The following is a 16,876-nucleotide window of genomic DNA, read 5'->3' on the forward strand; positions in this document are numbered from 1 at the left end:
ATGAAGCCCGTCCACCAAATCGATCACACCTTTATGAACCGGCTAGAACCAAAACCCGACCCCCCTTTCCGGAACCACATCATAACGGGTCCATGCAACGTAACCGTTATACTCGTCCCCGTCCCAAGTATAATGAACCAGATGACTATCACCTAGAGGATAATCACGATTCTCCACCACCTTCTTCTATGTACCGTGTCCGAATGGACGTCCCGACATATGACGGTTCAATCAACATTAAAAACTTTTTGGATTATATAGCCGAATGGAAATCTTCTTCGATGTTATGCAGGTATATGGACAAGAACAGGTTAGATGTGTCACCGGATATCTTTCAAAAACAGCTTTAACATGGTGGAAACAAGAATCTGAACAACGACGGTTATCAAATCTTCCTCCCATATCCTCGTGGTCTGAACTTAAGCCACTTATGATGGCCCGTTTCCTCCCTCCCGATTATGAAAATCAGTTATGTCTGGAATATCTTCGTTGTCGTCGGACGACGTTCAGTTGAGGAATATGCCTCCGAATTTCAGCGTTTAAGTACTCGACTTAATCTACCCGATACTGAATCCATGAAATTGGAAAAATTTAAAGATGTCCTTCGAGGTGACATTAAGGATCTTGTCAACCTCCGTCCATTCTCTTCCGTATCGGAATGTATTAGTGTGGCTCGTTCTTTTGAATCGGATTCTAGATCTATTTACAGGGGGAACTACAATCGTATTAATTATATTCGACAACCTACGGATGATACTGATCTTTCGAAAAAATCGGATGATGGAGCTAAGATTGTTCCTGAAAATCCTTACAAAAAACAACCTCCAGGTAAGTGTTATAGTTGCTTTGAGACAGGTCACTATTCTAATAATTGCCCGTTACGTGGTAAGGCAAATTTAAAGGAAAAACAGGATTACTTGGATGAGGAGACCGATCATGTCAATATTGACCCGGATTCAGGTGACCGTGTTATGTTAGTCACTCGTCGGGTACTTTTTACTCCTCTTGAACATGACCTTTCTCAACGGAAAAATTTATTTGTTACACGAGGAACGGTCTTGAACAAAGTTTGTACGATTGTTATTGATAATGGGTGTGTGGAAAATTTGATTTCTTCCAAACTTGTGGCTTACTTGGGTATTCCTACTATTCCAAAACCACACCCTTATCATACTGCTTGGATTCAATCCGGTACTGCTACCCGTGTTGATCGAATGTGTACCTTTTCCCTCTCTTTTGGCTCTTTCTATTTATCTGACATTACTTGTGATGTTACCGATATGGATCTTTGTCATATTATTTTGGGATGCCCTTGGCAGTCAGATGTGGATGCTATTTACAAGGGTCGTTTGAACGTTTATGAGTTTCCATGGATGAAGAAGATTATCACCTTGTTACCGATTGCGAAAGTATCTGATGAACTTGCTTCCATCTTACAATCGGTTCGGGACGAACCTTCTGAGGAACGGGGTGCTGATGCAGGCGCATAAGCGTGTGGGCCCACGTCCACGCGTGCCCACACCCTATTGGGTCATAATAGTAGTTTATTTAGTAGAAGAGAAGTTACTTTAATTTGATATTTCTTTAATTTTAAGTTTCTATGTTTGAGTAGTTTATTATTTTAGGAATCCTAGTTTGAGTCTATCTAGGAAGGTTTATTATCTTATAAAAGGAGATCTAGTCTATGTTATTATTCACCTTGAAGAGAAAAACCATTGAAGTTATTAAAAATTTAAGTTTATTTTATCGTTTCTTACAGTTTTCTTTAATTATTCTTAGTTTATTTTATTGTTCTTTAATTATTCTGCTGCGTCAACATCAATCAGAAAGAGAGTGAGAGAAACCATCATCTTTTATTGTCAATTTCTTTATCTTCTGTAATCTTTTCTTTTTTGTGAGAGAAAATATAGAGAGAGCAAGAGTGGTTGTAGAGAGATTGATAGAGAAATCCAATAAAATCAGAGTTCATCATCTTTTCTTCTTCTTCCTTCTTCTACTGTGTAATTGATTTTTGTGAGAGAAAGAAAGAAACAGAGAGTTAAAGACAAAAAAATTGTAGAAAGATTGAAATAAAACAGAGAGAGAAATTAGTTGAGGAAGATGAGAAAATCTGTGGGAAAATTATTTTCCCACAGAGAAATTGTTTTCGAAAAGACGAGAAAACTGCTCCCTTAGGGCGCGTTTGGTTGCCAGACGGGAAAATTAGAAAAAAGTAATTTCCAGCGAGAAAAAGTTGAGTTCTTCTCCTTTTTCTCTCATATTTAGTTTTAATCTTGATCATGATTAGCTAACATTTTTTTTCTAGGATTTTAGGATGAAACTCATACTTGAACCTTTAGAGACATGTTTTTATTTTGTTAATTCTCTTGATTGTGATTCAAAGTTGAAATTGTTTTAATTTGTCGAATTGATTTTCTTTTCATTGCTTATACTTTTGAATTTGATATATCATGCTTAGGTTAGATTCTTTGATGATATATGCTTATTGATTGATAAATAATAGTTTAGAGATTTATTTTTCGAAATAAACAATTACATTGTTATAGATTATTGGTTTTAAACGAAAATATCTTCCGAAATTAAGATAGTTCATTATCTGAAATTTCGAGTTACAAAAAGGGAGAATTCACTAGTTAACCATTTGTTCTAAAGATGATTTTATGTGGTAGATTCCGAAACCCCTAGACTTCTCCCCCCATTTGAGTCCATTTTTATTTGTTTTCATATTTTATTCTTGGGTTATTTCCCATATGGCCCCCTACTTTGTGACCAGCTTCCCGCCTGGCCCCCCACTTTACGAAAAATACCCATATGGCCCCCTTCCGTTATAACACCGTCATTCTCTCTCCTCCATCTCTTTTTCTCTCTCTGCCATGTCACGCCACATCATCTGTTACGCCACCTCATCACCTTCTCCGGCAAAGGTCGCCGGCCGGCCAAATTTCTGGCCTGCGACCTTCAAACTAATTTTTTTTTCTCTCTCCTCTCTCTCTCACTAATTTTTTTTTTTTCTTTCCCCTCTCTCTCTCTAGATCTAGAGAGAGAGAGGATTGATCCGTTCAAGGTCTGAACAGACCTTGAACAGATCCGTTCAAGGTATGTTCAGACCTTTAACAGATCCGTTCAAGGTCCAAACAGACCTTGAACGGATCAATCCTCTCTCTCTAGATCTAGAGAGAGAGAGGGGAAAGAAAAAAAAAAAAAAATTTAGTGAGAGAGAGAGGAGAGAGAAAAAAAAAATTTAGTTTGAAGGTCGCCGGCCGGAAATTTGGCTGGCCGGCGACCTTTGCCGGAGAAGGTGATGAGGTGGCGTAACAGATGATGGGGCGTGACATGGCAGAGAGAGAAAAAGAGAGAATGACGGTGTTATAACGGAAGGGGGCCATATGGGTATTTTTCGTAAAGTGGGGGGCCAGGCGGGAAGCTGGTCACAAAGTAGGGGGCCATATGGGAAATAACCCTTTATTCTTTAATCACCAAAAACCAATTTTGAAAAGAAAATCTGTTACTTCTAAGTATTAGAATAGGTTTGACTAGTCTCTGCGAATCGACTCCGGTCTTACCGGGATATTACTACTTGGCGCCCGTATATTTGCGGGTATGGACCTATTTAGGTGTAACCTTTTAGGCCGATCAATTATCATATTTCTTTTTTTGTTATTGATGTTTTTCTTCTTTGTGAGAGAGAGAAAAATTACAGAGAGAGAGAGAGAGAGAGAGAGAAAGAGAGAGAGAGAAAGAGAGAAAGAGAGAAATTACAGAGAAAGAGAAAATAAATAGAGTTTTTAATCTTCTTCTTCTTTGTTTCTTTCAGTCGGATTGATATTGTTATCTTCCCTTTATTATTTCTGTTAGTGAGAAAGAGAAACAGAGAGGGTGAGAAGAGAGAGAAAACATTAGAGTGAGAAAGAAACAAAAAGTTAGAAAGAGAACACAGCGGGGAAGACGAGAAAATCCGTAGGAAAATTATTTTCCCACAGAGAAATTGTTTCCGAGAAGACGAGAAAATCGATTTCCTTAGGGCGCGTTTGGCTGTCAGAAGGGAAAATCAGAAAGAACCCATTTCCAGCGAGGGAAAAGTTTAGTTCTTCTCCTTTTTCTCTCTTATTTAGTTTTAATCTTGATCATGATTAGCTAACATTCTTTTTCTAGGGTTTTAGGATGAAACTCATACTTGAACCTTTAGAGACATATTTTTATTTTGTTAATTCTCTTGATTGTGATTCAAAGTTGAAATTGTTTTAATTTGTGGAATTGACTTTCTTTTCATTGTTTATACTTTTAAATTTGATATGTCATGCTTAGGTTAGATTCTTTGATGATATATGCTTATCGATTGATAAACAATAGTTTAGAGATTTATTTTTCGAAATAAACAATTACATTGTTATAGATTATTGGTTTTAAACGAAAATATCTTCCGGAATTAAGATAGTTCATTATCTGAAATTCCGAGTTATAAAAAGGGAGAATTGACTAGTTAACTATTTGTTCTAAAGATGATTTTATGTGGTAGATTCCGAAACTCCTAGACTTCTTCCCCCATTCGAGTTCATCTTTTTTTTGTTTTAATATTTTATTCATTTTATTTTATCACCAAAACCACTTTCGAAAACCAAAACGTGTTACTTCCAAGTCTTAGAATAGGTTTCACTTAGTCCCTGCGGATTGACCCGGTAGTCTTACCGGAATTATCACTTGACACCCGTTTACTTGCGAGTGGTGACCTTTTAGAGAGACCTTCTAGGCCCATCAGCGACCAAGTCACCAACGATAAACTGAAACCCACGATTCGAAGATTTACGCAAAATCGATAGTAGTGAGTTAACGTCCAATAAATTTCGACATCTTCCATCATCTTATAGTTTGATGAAGAAGATTGCAAATACTATATTGTCCGCTATGAAAACTTTAACCTTGAAATTCATCCTCCAATCCATCACGATTCTTGCCTCTGTTCTTTCAATAATAAGTAGAATACTCGTAACGACGTTTGGACCATCATACGAAGAATGAAAGTGTAGAGAAAGAATAAAGACAAACGAATCACCAGGTTCCCAAATAAAAGTATGCAAATTTTCAAAAATTGCAACAATCTGACTATTGGTGTGAGTATCCTCTTGTAATATTTTAAAGTACTCAAGTAAGGTTTTTATAATATCAAAGACGATGTCGGCAGCAGGATCCTCAAGAGGAGAGCCAATAAAGATTGCCAACCATCGTAAAATTTCTCGAAGACGAAGGAACATACTTTTAAGGGTTTCGGGCACGACCCGACTGCATTGTTCTAGTACCCCGACCAATGAACGAGCCAGCCGTGCATTTTTCTGAGAGAATAAGCTGCGCAATACACCATCAAGAGTCATCTCATTCATGAGCTTATTGACATAGTACTTGTGTAGATATCCATCTTTGAAATCCTTAACAATTACAGGAAACGTTGCGGAATTGTCGGCTTGGAGGTAGAAGACGAATTAGATGTTCTATTGAAAGTTGAAATTCCGGAGACAAAAGCTTGTCTGCCTCATTCATAAGATTGAGAAATCTTTGAGGACGCACACACCCTTTTTTGGAAGATCAAGTATTCTACCAGGAGTCCCAACAAGTATATGTACTGGTGGATATAACCACATAATGTTGTCGTCCTTCAGACTGGTTCCTCCTGTGGTGACCATAACTTGAATTTTCAAATACTTCCCAAGCTCCTTGAAAACTTTTGAAGTATGAAGTGCCAATTCTCGAGTTGGAACAAGTATAACAACTTGTATCACATTGTTATCGTGATCACAAAATACAACAGTCTTTCTAGTCCCGTTCTTAGCTCTAGCAAGAATATCACTTCCAGTTAATGCAATCGGAATGCTTTATTCCTGGATTGCAGAAGGTCTTTCAAGAGCTTTAACAACTTTAGCACTAGCAGGTACAACAGAGTGAACACGAGCACGACAAACACACTCTTGACCATCACCTTGGTGGGATTTAACCAGATGGGTAGCTCGATCAAGGGTACCACTGTATCCTGTGACCAGTTTTCTTAACACGAAGAATACGCTCAAGCCAAGTCACAACATCATGAGAAAATGGTTTTGCTGGTGTATTGAGATGAAGAACACCACATATGATGTATTCAGCTAAGGGTTGTTTCAGAGGAGAGTAACCAGAAACAATATAACTATACTGACCAGTACGAACATCAGACGATCGCAGTTTTGCAAAAGAATCGCCCATTCAGAAGTGTCCAAAGTCGGAACGAAGCTTTGTTGTTTGATCAAGTAATCTCTTTGAGCTGCTGAAGGGAAGAGTTCTTTGGGTTAAACATCGTCTTCTTCTTCCTTGTTCTTCTTACCGGATTGAGGTAGTACAATTTCCGACGTGGTTTGGGAGGGGTATGGGTTTGTAAGGAAGATTGAAGGTCTGGGTTTTCGAGAGGGTGTAGAAAAAGAAGATTGGGTATCAACTAATCCAGATTTTTGGGTTTCATTATTCAGGTTAATTTCAAAACCTTTCGTAGATGCATGAATAACTTCCTTGTAATCACTTAGACCTACATGGGTAGCCTTGAGACGACTAAAACCTTTAGATCGGCCCGGTTTAAATTCCACCTCTTTTGTGCATCAACGAGGGCTCCACTACAGTGATGAATTGAAGCCTGCACCGCCGAACGATTGGAGTAAAGTACATGAGTAGTCGGAGCAAGACTGATTGTGTAGGAGGAGGAATCGATTGCTTCAGTTACAGTTTCCATACCAATTTTTTCTTCTTCCTCCGTAACGGGAAGAGTTTCGTTGTCGTGAATTTCTTCATTAATATTTCTCTGGACATATTGTTGTTGCTGAAGAAGGTTTATAGGAAAATTAGGATTGTAATATTCATCGTGTTCCTCTTTAAAATAACTTGGATTTGCTTCAGTGAATGTATCTTCGGCTTTCTCTTCTTCTTCATCGGAATCCTCCTCTTGTACGACAATATCATATCCCATATCTCGAAGAATAGTCACTGGTAATTGAAGAGATTGTGGTGTTTTAGAAGAGAATAGCTTGTCCAAAGTGTCAAATGATTTGAGAGCTCGTTAGTGGGACATTTTTATCGAATCCATCATCAACGAATCATCCTCTTTCTTCTTATCATCGAAAACTTTTTCTTCGTACAACGACGTAGATTGCTTTGAAAGTGTTGGTTGCGCGAAACCGTCAAGAGAAGATGGTTGTGTTGGTGTTGTAGTGATTCTGGTGTTGGATAGTAATAAGATGGCGGTGATGGTGTATAACACACTGGTGGTGGTGGTGACGGTTGGTATTGATAAGGAGAAGGTTGTGGTGTATAATTAGAGTACGGAGGTGGTGGTGGTAGTGTTTCGGTTGTGGTCGGATAATAAAAAGATGGAGGTTGTGATGAATTTTCTCGTACGACTTCTCCTGGATTCCAATGATAATCGTACGAAATTCGATACGCATACGAACGTGATGCGCATAAGCATTGAGACGTTATCCCTTGATGAGTATAATCCGATTGAGTATAACTCTCTTCAGGAATAGAATATGAACGATACCGATTTAACTGGTCTGGAAAAAAAATTCTAGAATTATTAGCCCAAAACTTTGGTGGTTCTGAATACCACATGATGTAGATGCAGCGGAATTTAAGAATAAAATAAACTAATACGAAGAACGATCAAAATACCTATAAACAATTGTAAATAACTGAATAAACTGTAAACTTTGATTAACTTCAATGGGGTTTTTCTCTTCAACATGAATAATAAAGACAAACTGGACCTCCTTTTATAGGATATTAGACTTTCCTAGATAGACTCAAACTGGACTTTCATAAATAATGGAAATACTGAAATAATGCAACTTCCTAAATAGATAGACTCAAACTGGACTTTCCTAAATAATAAAAATACTGAAGTAATGCAACTTCCTAAACCTAGGTTCAATACGAATGTTACTAAGCTGGGACTTTCCTAAAACTTAACGTTATGGCCGACTGGCCTATACGGCCGAGAGGCTCACGGTTAACGGGCCCGGCCCGGCCAAGGTGCTCCTGCATCACTTACCCACTTAACTGGTCTTTTCTTACAAAATAATGGTTTTAATGGAAACTTACCCATAATTGATGTTAAAGGACTAATAAGTTTCAATGTTTCTAATAACAATCTTGATGGTACAATTCCTGAAACCCTAGGAAACTTCCCAACTTCATTTTTTTCAGGGAAAAAAATCTCAGTGGAAACCCATTAAATTCATGCAATTCATCTTCATCTTCCCCATCACCATCTCCTTCCCCAAGTACCCCAGAAACCCAAATTCCAAAGAAATCAAAATCCATCTCTAAATCAGTAATTATAGGAATTTCCATTGGTGTTATGTAACAATCACCATTGAAGTTAGGTTTTCGATTTGGCTTAGAGATTGAGAGGAAGAGGGACGGGATAGAGGGAGAACGACGAGAGAGAGGGCGAGTCTGATTTGGGTTTAGTTCTAGTTTTTTTTTTTTTTTTTTTTTTAAATCTTGACCGTTTGATCGATCTAGAACGACCAGATCTTGGTCAAAGTTTTCAACGGTGCCACGTTAGGAGGGTGACTGGACTGGGCATCCTCTATGTCACCCTCCAGGGCACCATAGCATTTCCATTCTTTTTATGAGTTCTCAAAATATATTATTTATGTTCTTTATGCATTATGACAAATATCTTATTTTGTTCTTCAATTTGAATACAAATTAAATCGTTTTTCTTTCCGAACTACTTTTTATTTCTCAAATATATAGTACGTTATAATTACAAATAATAGGTTATGAACAAGCACAACTCAATATAGTCGTTCTTAATACATTATGTACAAAAAAAATCATATTTCTTTTTAAGATTTTCTTTCTCTCACGGGAAATCACGCAAAATATCACTAATTATATTACTACCTAATGTTTGTTCACAATACATCATTTTTCAGTAAGTCATTTTCATCGTACGCCACGTAGAAGGTGGAAGGGCAAAAATTTCATTTCTAGTCCGCGGACTTATGGTCGAGAAAAATCTCTGGGCCATCTAATACTGAAATGAACTTTTGGCCCAAAATATATAAATATAATAATTACACTAAAAGGAGTTATTCTCCACGTTCTTGAAGTAAGAGGTCGGCCATTAGGCCCATTGCATAAGTTAATAATAAACAATATATACTTTCCCAGCCTAGCTTGTGAGAGATGAATATATATAGGCATATGTAACTTATCAATTCATAACTTGATCCAAAGTTCATGCTTGTTTTCTCCAAACTATTGAATTTTGCTAGAGAAAGTAAGAAGATATGAAGGGTTTCTTTGCTAACTTGCATTATTGGTTAGTTGATCACCCTGCCGTGAGAGATTTTGAATGTAAACCAACAGAGACATTCGGCGGGTCGATCAGGTTCGTCGTCACATCCGTTATCACCTACCTTTCTCTCACAGCCATTATCCACTACTATATCACCTCATCAAAATCACCACCTCAAATACCCTCCCGGTCTAATCGGGGAGTCCTCCGATTCATATCAGCCGTCCATAGTTTCATCCTCATGGTCCTCTCCTTTGTTATGGCGGTCGGATGCATTCTCTCCACATTATCTCAAATGGAAAATATCCCTTGGATATTCTGCTTCCCCGCAAACAAAACCACACCAAAGGGACCTGTTTTCTTTTGGGCTTACATATTTTATCTCTCGAAAATCGTCGAATTTGTTGACACACTCTTGATTTTACTAAACAATGGAGTAGGAGGAGGGAAAAATCGAAGATTATCGTTCCTCCACGTGTACCATCACGCTGTTGTTGTTGTATTATGTTATATGTCAGTGAGGACATCTCAGTCTTTAATAGCTGTTGGTGTGATTACGAACTCGTCAGTGCATGTGATAATGTATGCTTACTACATGTTGTGTAGTCTTGGGAGAAGACCATCATGGAAGAAAAGGGTGACTGATATTCAGATTATTCAATTTCAATTCTCTTTTGGGTGTTTGGGGGTAATGTTATGGTTTCATCTCATGGGAGGAGGAGGAGAAGGAGGTGGATGTTCTGGCTTTCGTGGTTCTGGTTTTGGTTTTCTATTTAGTGCTTCTCTTCTTCTTCTTTTTACAGATTTCCACAACAAAAATTATGATAAAAAGAAGTTGAATTAAGTAAATCATGAGTTCATTCCTAGCTCTGATTTAGTCCTAATTAACTTTTGATTGCTCTCTTGATTTGTTGTTCTATGAATAAATCGTGGTTATTTTGATTGTTCACTAATGTTCTTATATGTAGTTCTTGCTTGCTTACTCTATAATTTACATTAATTAATAAGGCTCCTAAACTTCTTATCAAGTATTAATTTGATATATGATGTCATTGTAAATGACATTTTTGTTGATCAAGAACACGGATTATATCCATGTGGATTAAGCTAGAATTTATATTTACCTCAATTCTTATCTTTTAGATTTTTCGAGTATTTGCATCTGTCCATGGGCTAAAAATTCATCTCCTATAAAAATAGGAAAATGCTCTTACAAGTATATACCATATTATGAAGTTTCACATTTTATCCCTATGTATAGGTTCATAATTAAGGTATTACGAAAAACTCCGTATTTCCTTTTATATCATCTATATAATAAAATAGAAGGGAAAAACGCTGACTGGGACAAACATCATTTTTTAATAAAGGATATTGTCTAGAAGCCCTTCTCAATTTAAAATATAGTCCTTCGTAGAAATAAAATAACCTATTTAAAAAAAAGTAACCGTGTCCATCTTAGAAATAAAATAACTAATTTAAGAAAAAAAGAAAAAAAAGATATTGCAAGAGTTAAAAAAAAAAAATTGAAATCTCTCCATAAAATAACTAATTTAAAACAAAATAAAATAAACTATAAGTACAATACCAAAAAATTATGGTATCCACAAGGCTTTTGGTGTAGGAAGAACACCATTTAGTAAAGGCAGTGCGTTATAAAGGTCAATTTATGTATTTGCTCTTCCTTTACCAAATTAGTTTAAGGAGGGCGTTATAAGGATCATTTAATAAATAGTGCTAAAATAAAAGGACTTAGATAAAAGTTAATAGTAAATGTAATATTTTATTCACTTGTTGTTTCTCTCACATAAAACAACCAAACCCTAATATCGTCACTACTATCAAGACCACCATTAGTATTAAAAAACTTACAGAGTTTACCATCACTATAGTCTTAGTTTAGAGCTTTTAATGATGCCTCAAGATGTCATGGATGAGGAACCACCGTTAATGAAGAAGGAAGCAACCTACATCAAGAAAGAAGGTTCCTTTGACTTAAACGTAGACATCGACTTAAACGAAATCATCGACTTAAACGAGGACATTGACTTAAACGAAGATATCGACTTAAACAAAAACATTTATAATGAAGATAATATGTCTCAGGTAAAGAAATATCATTTTCTTGTCTTCCTCTATGGCCGTTGAACAAACGTTTTAGGATTTTAGGTCGTTTTTTCGTAAAGAATTTCAGTTGGATTAATTGAAAAAGACAACAAATTTCGGTAAGGTCGGCTGAAAAAGACAACAAATTTCGATCGTAACAGCTGAAAGAAAATGACAAATTTCGATTGGGTCAATTGAAAAAGATAACAAATTTCGGCCGGTCCCGCTGAAAATAGTAATAAATTTCGGCCGAGATGGCTGAAATTAGTCTGTTTTTTCAACTGCTCTGGCCGAAATTTTTTAAAATTTTCAGTTGGTATTCATGAATTTTTATTTATGCTAAACGAAATTTCTTTTATGTAAATGTCGCCTATATATTTTTTCGAGTTACATCCTTGTTTGTATTCTTCATTGCAATATTGATACTTTTTGGAATCAATACGTCTTCTTCACCCATACATCTTCATCACAAGTATGTAAAATTGACTTTTTGGTGTTTGGATCGATCATCTATCAATACTTATTTACGATTAGGGTTATTTGAAATTAACAGTTTTGTTCTAACTGTAATATTTGTGGAATAGAGACGGCAAAACTGAACAAAGACTTAGTTACTTAATTGGTCTTCTTTAGTCCATAACTATTTCACACCGATACGACACTTATCGGTCACAATTTCCAAGATTTGCTTTTTTCCTTATGCCATGATTATTGTTTTGATTCCAAGAATAAACAAATTATGATTAAACCCTAATCATAGCAGACAATGCAACATCTATACAACTACATTTCAATTACATTATTTACTCAAACACAAGGTTTTAATGTTAACAACTAAATTAGTCTTTTGATTCCAACTAAGATTTATGTGTAGTGGCAGTTACTATTGAGTACCTGCAGATGGAGAAAAAAATAGGGATTTGTAGTTGGAAGGTTAGTTATAGATTTTTTTAAAAGATTATATCTTAATCTATTCAGCTTATTTGTGACTCTTTATCTCTAATAACATTAAAAAGAGAAATATATGAAATATTAAAATCATGGAACTAAGGTTCAAACCCACCACAAAAATATGAGTGAGTCTAACTAACCTTTTCCAACAATACTTTGTTATAAAATAAACACATAATAATGTAATCATTAGGTTTTTTTTCTAAGACTAACTTTGCGTACATGTTAAATTAGGGTCTCTGACATATTTAGCATCGGGCACGTATTCCCCCACAAGTCCCACTTTTTCAGAATTTGATATGTGTACAATTGTGAAATAATATATTAATGTGAATTCCCCTGTCCTCTTTAGCCAAACACAAAATAGTTCTGTGAAAAGTCCAAAAAACGAGCTCAAATAGGAAATTAGGCCCATTCAAAAAATTTCGTTGTTTTACGTCGATCAGTTGGTCAATTCCACATCAGACCATGCTCTGTTCAGATTCATAGATGCGTTCCCAGAATACCATCAGATAACAATGCATTGATCAGACCAGGAGTGTACTATTTTTACAACAAATCGGAGCGTAAATTGGTATCAACAGATGTCTTCGGTTTGAAAAATGCCGGTGCAGCTTACTAAATGTTAGTTAACAAAATCTTCCAAGAACCGTTGGGAAGACAGTGGAATGCTATATGGAAGATATGGTAGTAAAGAGCAAAGTCAGGACAAACCTGATCCCAATCTCAACCTTAGATAGACGCTAAACCTATAACATGAAACTTAATCCCGAGAAATGTGCATTTGGAGTCATTCATGGTTAGCCACAGGGAATAGAAGCTAACCTCTAAGATAACAAACCTGATTGACATGTCCGAGCAAACCAAAATAAGTACAAAGGCTGACAGAAAAATTGACCTCTTTATCACGGTTCTTGAGCAAAATGGTAGACAAAACTCCACCTTTCTTTAAAACCTAAAGGAAGGTTTCACGTTTCGAATGGACAACTGAGGCCCCACAAGCTTTCTAAGATTTAAAGGCGCGTTTAATGACTCTACCCTTATTGGTTAGTCCCAGTGCTGGTAAAACTATAAACAATGTCATGCATCGCGTGTACTTTGTCAATAAGGTACTCTCGGGAGCAGAGCTAAATTACCCGACAATGGTAAAGCTGGTCGAAGCCCTAGTTTCTCACAGCCAAAAAGCTACGATTCTATTTTCATACGCACATGATAATAGTGCAAACAGATTAGCCCCTCAAAAATGTAATGCAGAAGCTGGATACAACAGGACGGTTGCTAATGTGGCCATATAGCTCAACGAGTTCAACACTAAATTCGTGTAGCGAAGCACGATAAAAGAGCAAGCCTTAGCTGATTTTGTGTCGGAATGTTCTGTCAACATAACAGAGCTCGGACCTGAGCTAATCTGGACGTTCTTCATAGATGGAGCATTAACCATAACTCAAATAGGGGGTCGAAGCGGTCCTAACCAGCCCTGGAGGGATAAAGACATATCAAGCACTGAAATTCAAGTTTTTAGTGACTAATAATGAAGCAGAGTACGAAGCCCTGCTAGGAGGGTTGAGACTGGCCTTGAAGGCAAAAACGACAAATGTCCAGGTCTACAACAATATACAACTCGTGGTTAACCATATGCTTAGAGAGTACGAAGTTCAGGCACTTGACCTCACTAGTTACGTAGGAAAGGTAAGAAAACTAATTAAGCAATCCATAAAATTCCAAATTACCAAGATTTCTTGTGTTTCTATGTGATTGTTCTTTATTTCCTATTGTTTTTCTTAGATTACTTGCTTTCGTCATAACAAACTAGTATCAGAGCTTTGGTTTTAAGGTTTTCGTGATGGCGAAATACGAGATAGAGAAGTTCGATCGAAGTAATGATTTTAATCTTTGAAAGATTAAGATGCGAGTAGTATGAGTTCAACAGGGTTTACTAAAAACGTTGAACGGGAAGGATGCACTCCGTGAATCGTTATCAGAAGCAGAGGTAGAAGACCTCATGGAGAGAGCTCATGGACAGATTCTCTTGTGTTTAAGCAATGAGGTATTGCGGGAAGTAGTGATGGAAACTGCAGTCGATGGGCTATGGAGTAAGATGGAGGCAAGATATATGACGAAATTCCTAACTAATCCTTTGTATCTAAAGAAGAAATTACTTAGTTTACATATGTTGGAAGGAGTATCGTTGAAAGACCATAGGGATGAAATCAACCGAGTATTCTTAGATTTGGCAAATATGGATGTCAAATTTGAAGATGAAGATAAGGCCGTGCTATTGTTTGCATATCTTTGCCACCATCATGTGAAAGCTTTGTTGATTCTTTTATGTATGGTAATATAACTACAACATTGGAGGATGTCAAAGCAGCATTCGAACTCCAAGGAGTTGAGACGAAGATCAATAGAAGAAAGCACGTCAGAAGATGGTTTGGTTGTGAGGGGAATGTCGCAACATCTAGACGATGGGAAGGGTCGGTCTAGGTCTAAATCGAAACCCAAGAAGTACAGACTCTTTAATTGTAAGAAAGATGGACACTTCTAGAAGAATTTTCCTGAACTTAGAAAGAAACCAGGGGAGGCAACAGTCATCGAAGAAGAAAACGACGATGGTACCGTCTTGGCAATTATTGAAGAATGTGATGAAGCTATGGTTCTGGCCATCAATGCCTGTTTTTCAGAAGATAGGTGGATTTTGGATACTGGTGTAAGTTTCATGTATGTCCTTATAGGGACTGGTTTTCCTCTTCCAAGGCCATTAATGGCGGTAAGGTTTTAATGAGAAACAAAACTCCCTGTAAGGTGGTTGGAATTGGTTCAATTCAGATCAAGATGTACGATGGTGTTGTGAGGACTATAACAAACATCAGACATATTCCATATTCCAAGAGGAATCTAATCTCTTTAGAAACTCTAGATTATAATGGTTGTAAGTTTACTAGTGAAGGTGGTGTTCTTCGGATTTTTAAGGGGAGTCTTACAGTTATGAAAGGGTTCAAGAGGAGTGGTCTATATGTGCTACAGGGTAAAACAATTACTGGATTTGTAGCAGTATCATCATCAGACAAGGAGGTTGAGTTTACCGAGTTATGGCATATGCGGTTAGGGCATATGAGCGAAAGGGAGACGACTATACTGATCAAGCAGGGGTTACTCTGTGGACAAATGTTGAAAATTAGAATTCTGTGAACTTGACATATGCCTTCGAGAAGCAATGTTGGGTAAAGTTCAGTACGACGATTTATAATACAAAAGGAACTCTAGACATCCATTCAGATATTTGGGGTCCCTCCCAGTTTAGCTCACATGGCGGGGTAGATACATGTTAACCTTGATAGTTGATTTTTCTAGGAAAGTATGGGTATACATATTGAATCGCAAAGATGAGGCATTTATCAAGTTCAAACACTGGAAAACCTTGATTGAGAAGCATATTGAAATATTAATCAAACGCGTGCGGACTGAGAATGACATGAAATTTTGCAGAAATGAGTTTAACAAGTTCTGTCAAGGGATTGTGAGACACCATACGCTAAAAAAGATACCACATCAGAATGGTGTTGCTTTCGAATGCAGGGCTGAAGCAGTGAACACGACAGCGTATTTGGTAAATATTTCTCCGTGTACATCTATTAAGTGTAAAACTCCTAATGAGGTAGGGTCTGGTTATCCTACAAAGTTTGAGAACTTGAGGATATTTATTTGCCCGTCTTATGTATGTGTTAAACTGGATCCGAAGACTAAGAAATGTGTATTTCTTGGGTATGAGCCCTACGTGAAGGGTTATCGGTTGTGGAATCTAGATGAAAAATCAAAGAAATTTCTTATTAGTATAGATGTTACTTTTGATAAATTAGGCATGGTAACCCAGTAACGTCAGTAGATGCTCAGGAGAGTATTAGTAAATAGGTGGAGCAGGAAGATCATGGGGAACAGGTAGAGTTTGAGATAGACACTCGGAAAGAGGTAAGACCTTATCTGGATGAGCAAGCCGAGGAAGATGAACATGAAGAAGTTCATTACAGTGTTGCGAGGAACAGGGAAGGAGAGTCATTCAGGCACTGGAAAGGTATGGAATGGTAGATATTGTTGCATTTGCACTTAGTGTCGGGGAAAGAATTGATGGGGGTGAGGCATGCACCCATGAAGAAGCTATGAGGAGTGATGAATCGAGGCAATGGTCTTTTATCATGATTGAAGAGATTGAATATCTTAATAAGAACCGGGCTTGGGAAGTAGTCGAGAATCTTAAGGGTCAGAAGATTGTTGATAGCAAATGGATTTTCAAGAAGGAGGGAATCCATGGAGTGGAGGATGCATGATACAAAACACGGTTAGTAGCCAAGGGGTTTACACAACGAGAAGGAATAAACTTCAATGAGACATGTTGTTAAACATATCTCTAATTAGAGAGTTACTTGCTATGGTTGCTTTGTATGATATGGAATAGGAGCAACTTGATGTTAAAACTGTGTTCTTACATGTGCAGTTGGAGGAACA

General features: G+C 37.0%; 1 protein-coding gene across 1 annotated transcript; it reads left to right on the top strand.

Annotated features, from left to right (window-relative positions):
• The first annotated feature begins 9,262 nt into the window (after nucleotides 1-9,262).
• On the top strand, nucleotides 9,263-10,347 carry LOC147548797 (uncharacterized). The gene has a single exon (XM_086670695.1). It carries the CDS (start codon nucleotides 9,312-9,314, stop codon nucleotides 10,161-10,163), a length of 852 nt encoding a protein of 283 aa, XP_086526821.1. The 5' UTR covers nucleotides 9,263-9,311; the 3' UTR covers nucleotides 10,164-10,347.
• Nucleotides 10,348-16,876: the final 6,529 nt, after the last annotated feature.

This window comes from Eschscholzia californica, unplaced genomic scaffold (assembly GCF_041429995.1).
Source record: "Eschscholzia californica isolate CP2 unplaced genomic scaffold, dmEscCali1.0.p SCAF_3, whole genome shotgun sequence".
NCBI lineage: Eukaryota > Viridiplantae > Streptophyta > Magnoliopsida > Ranunculales > Papaveraceae > Eschscholzia > Eschscholzia californica.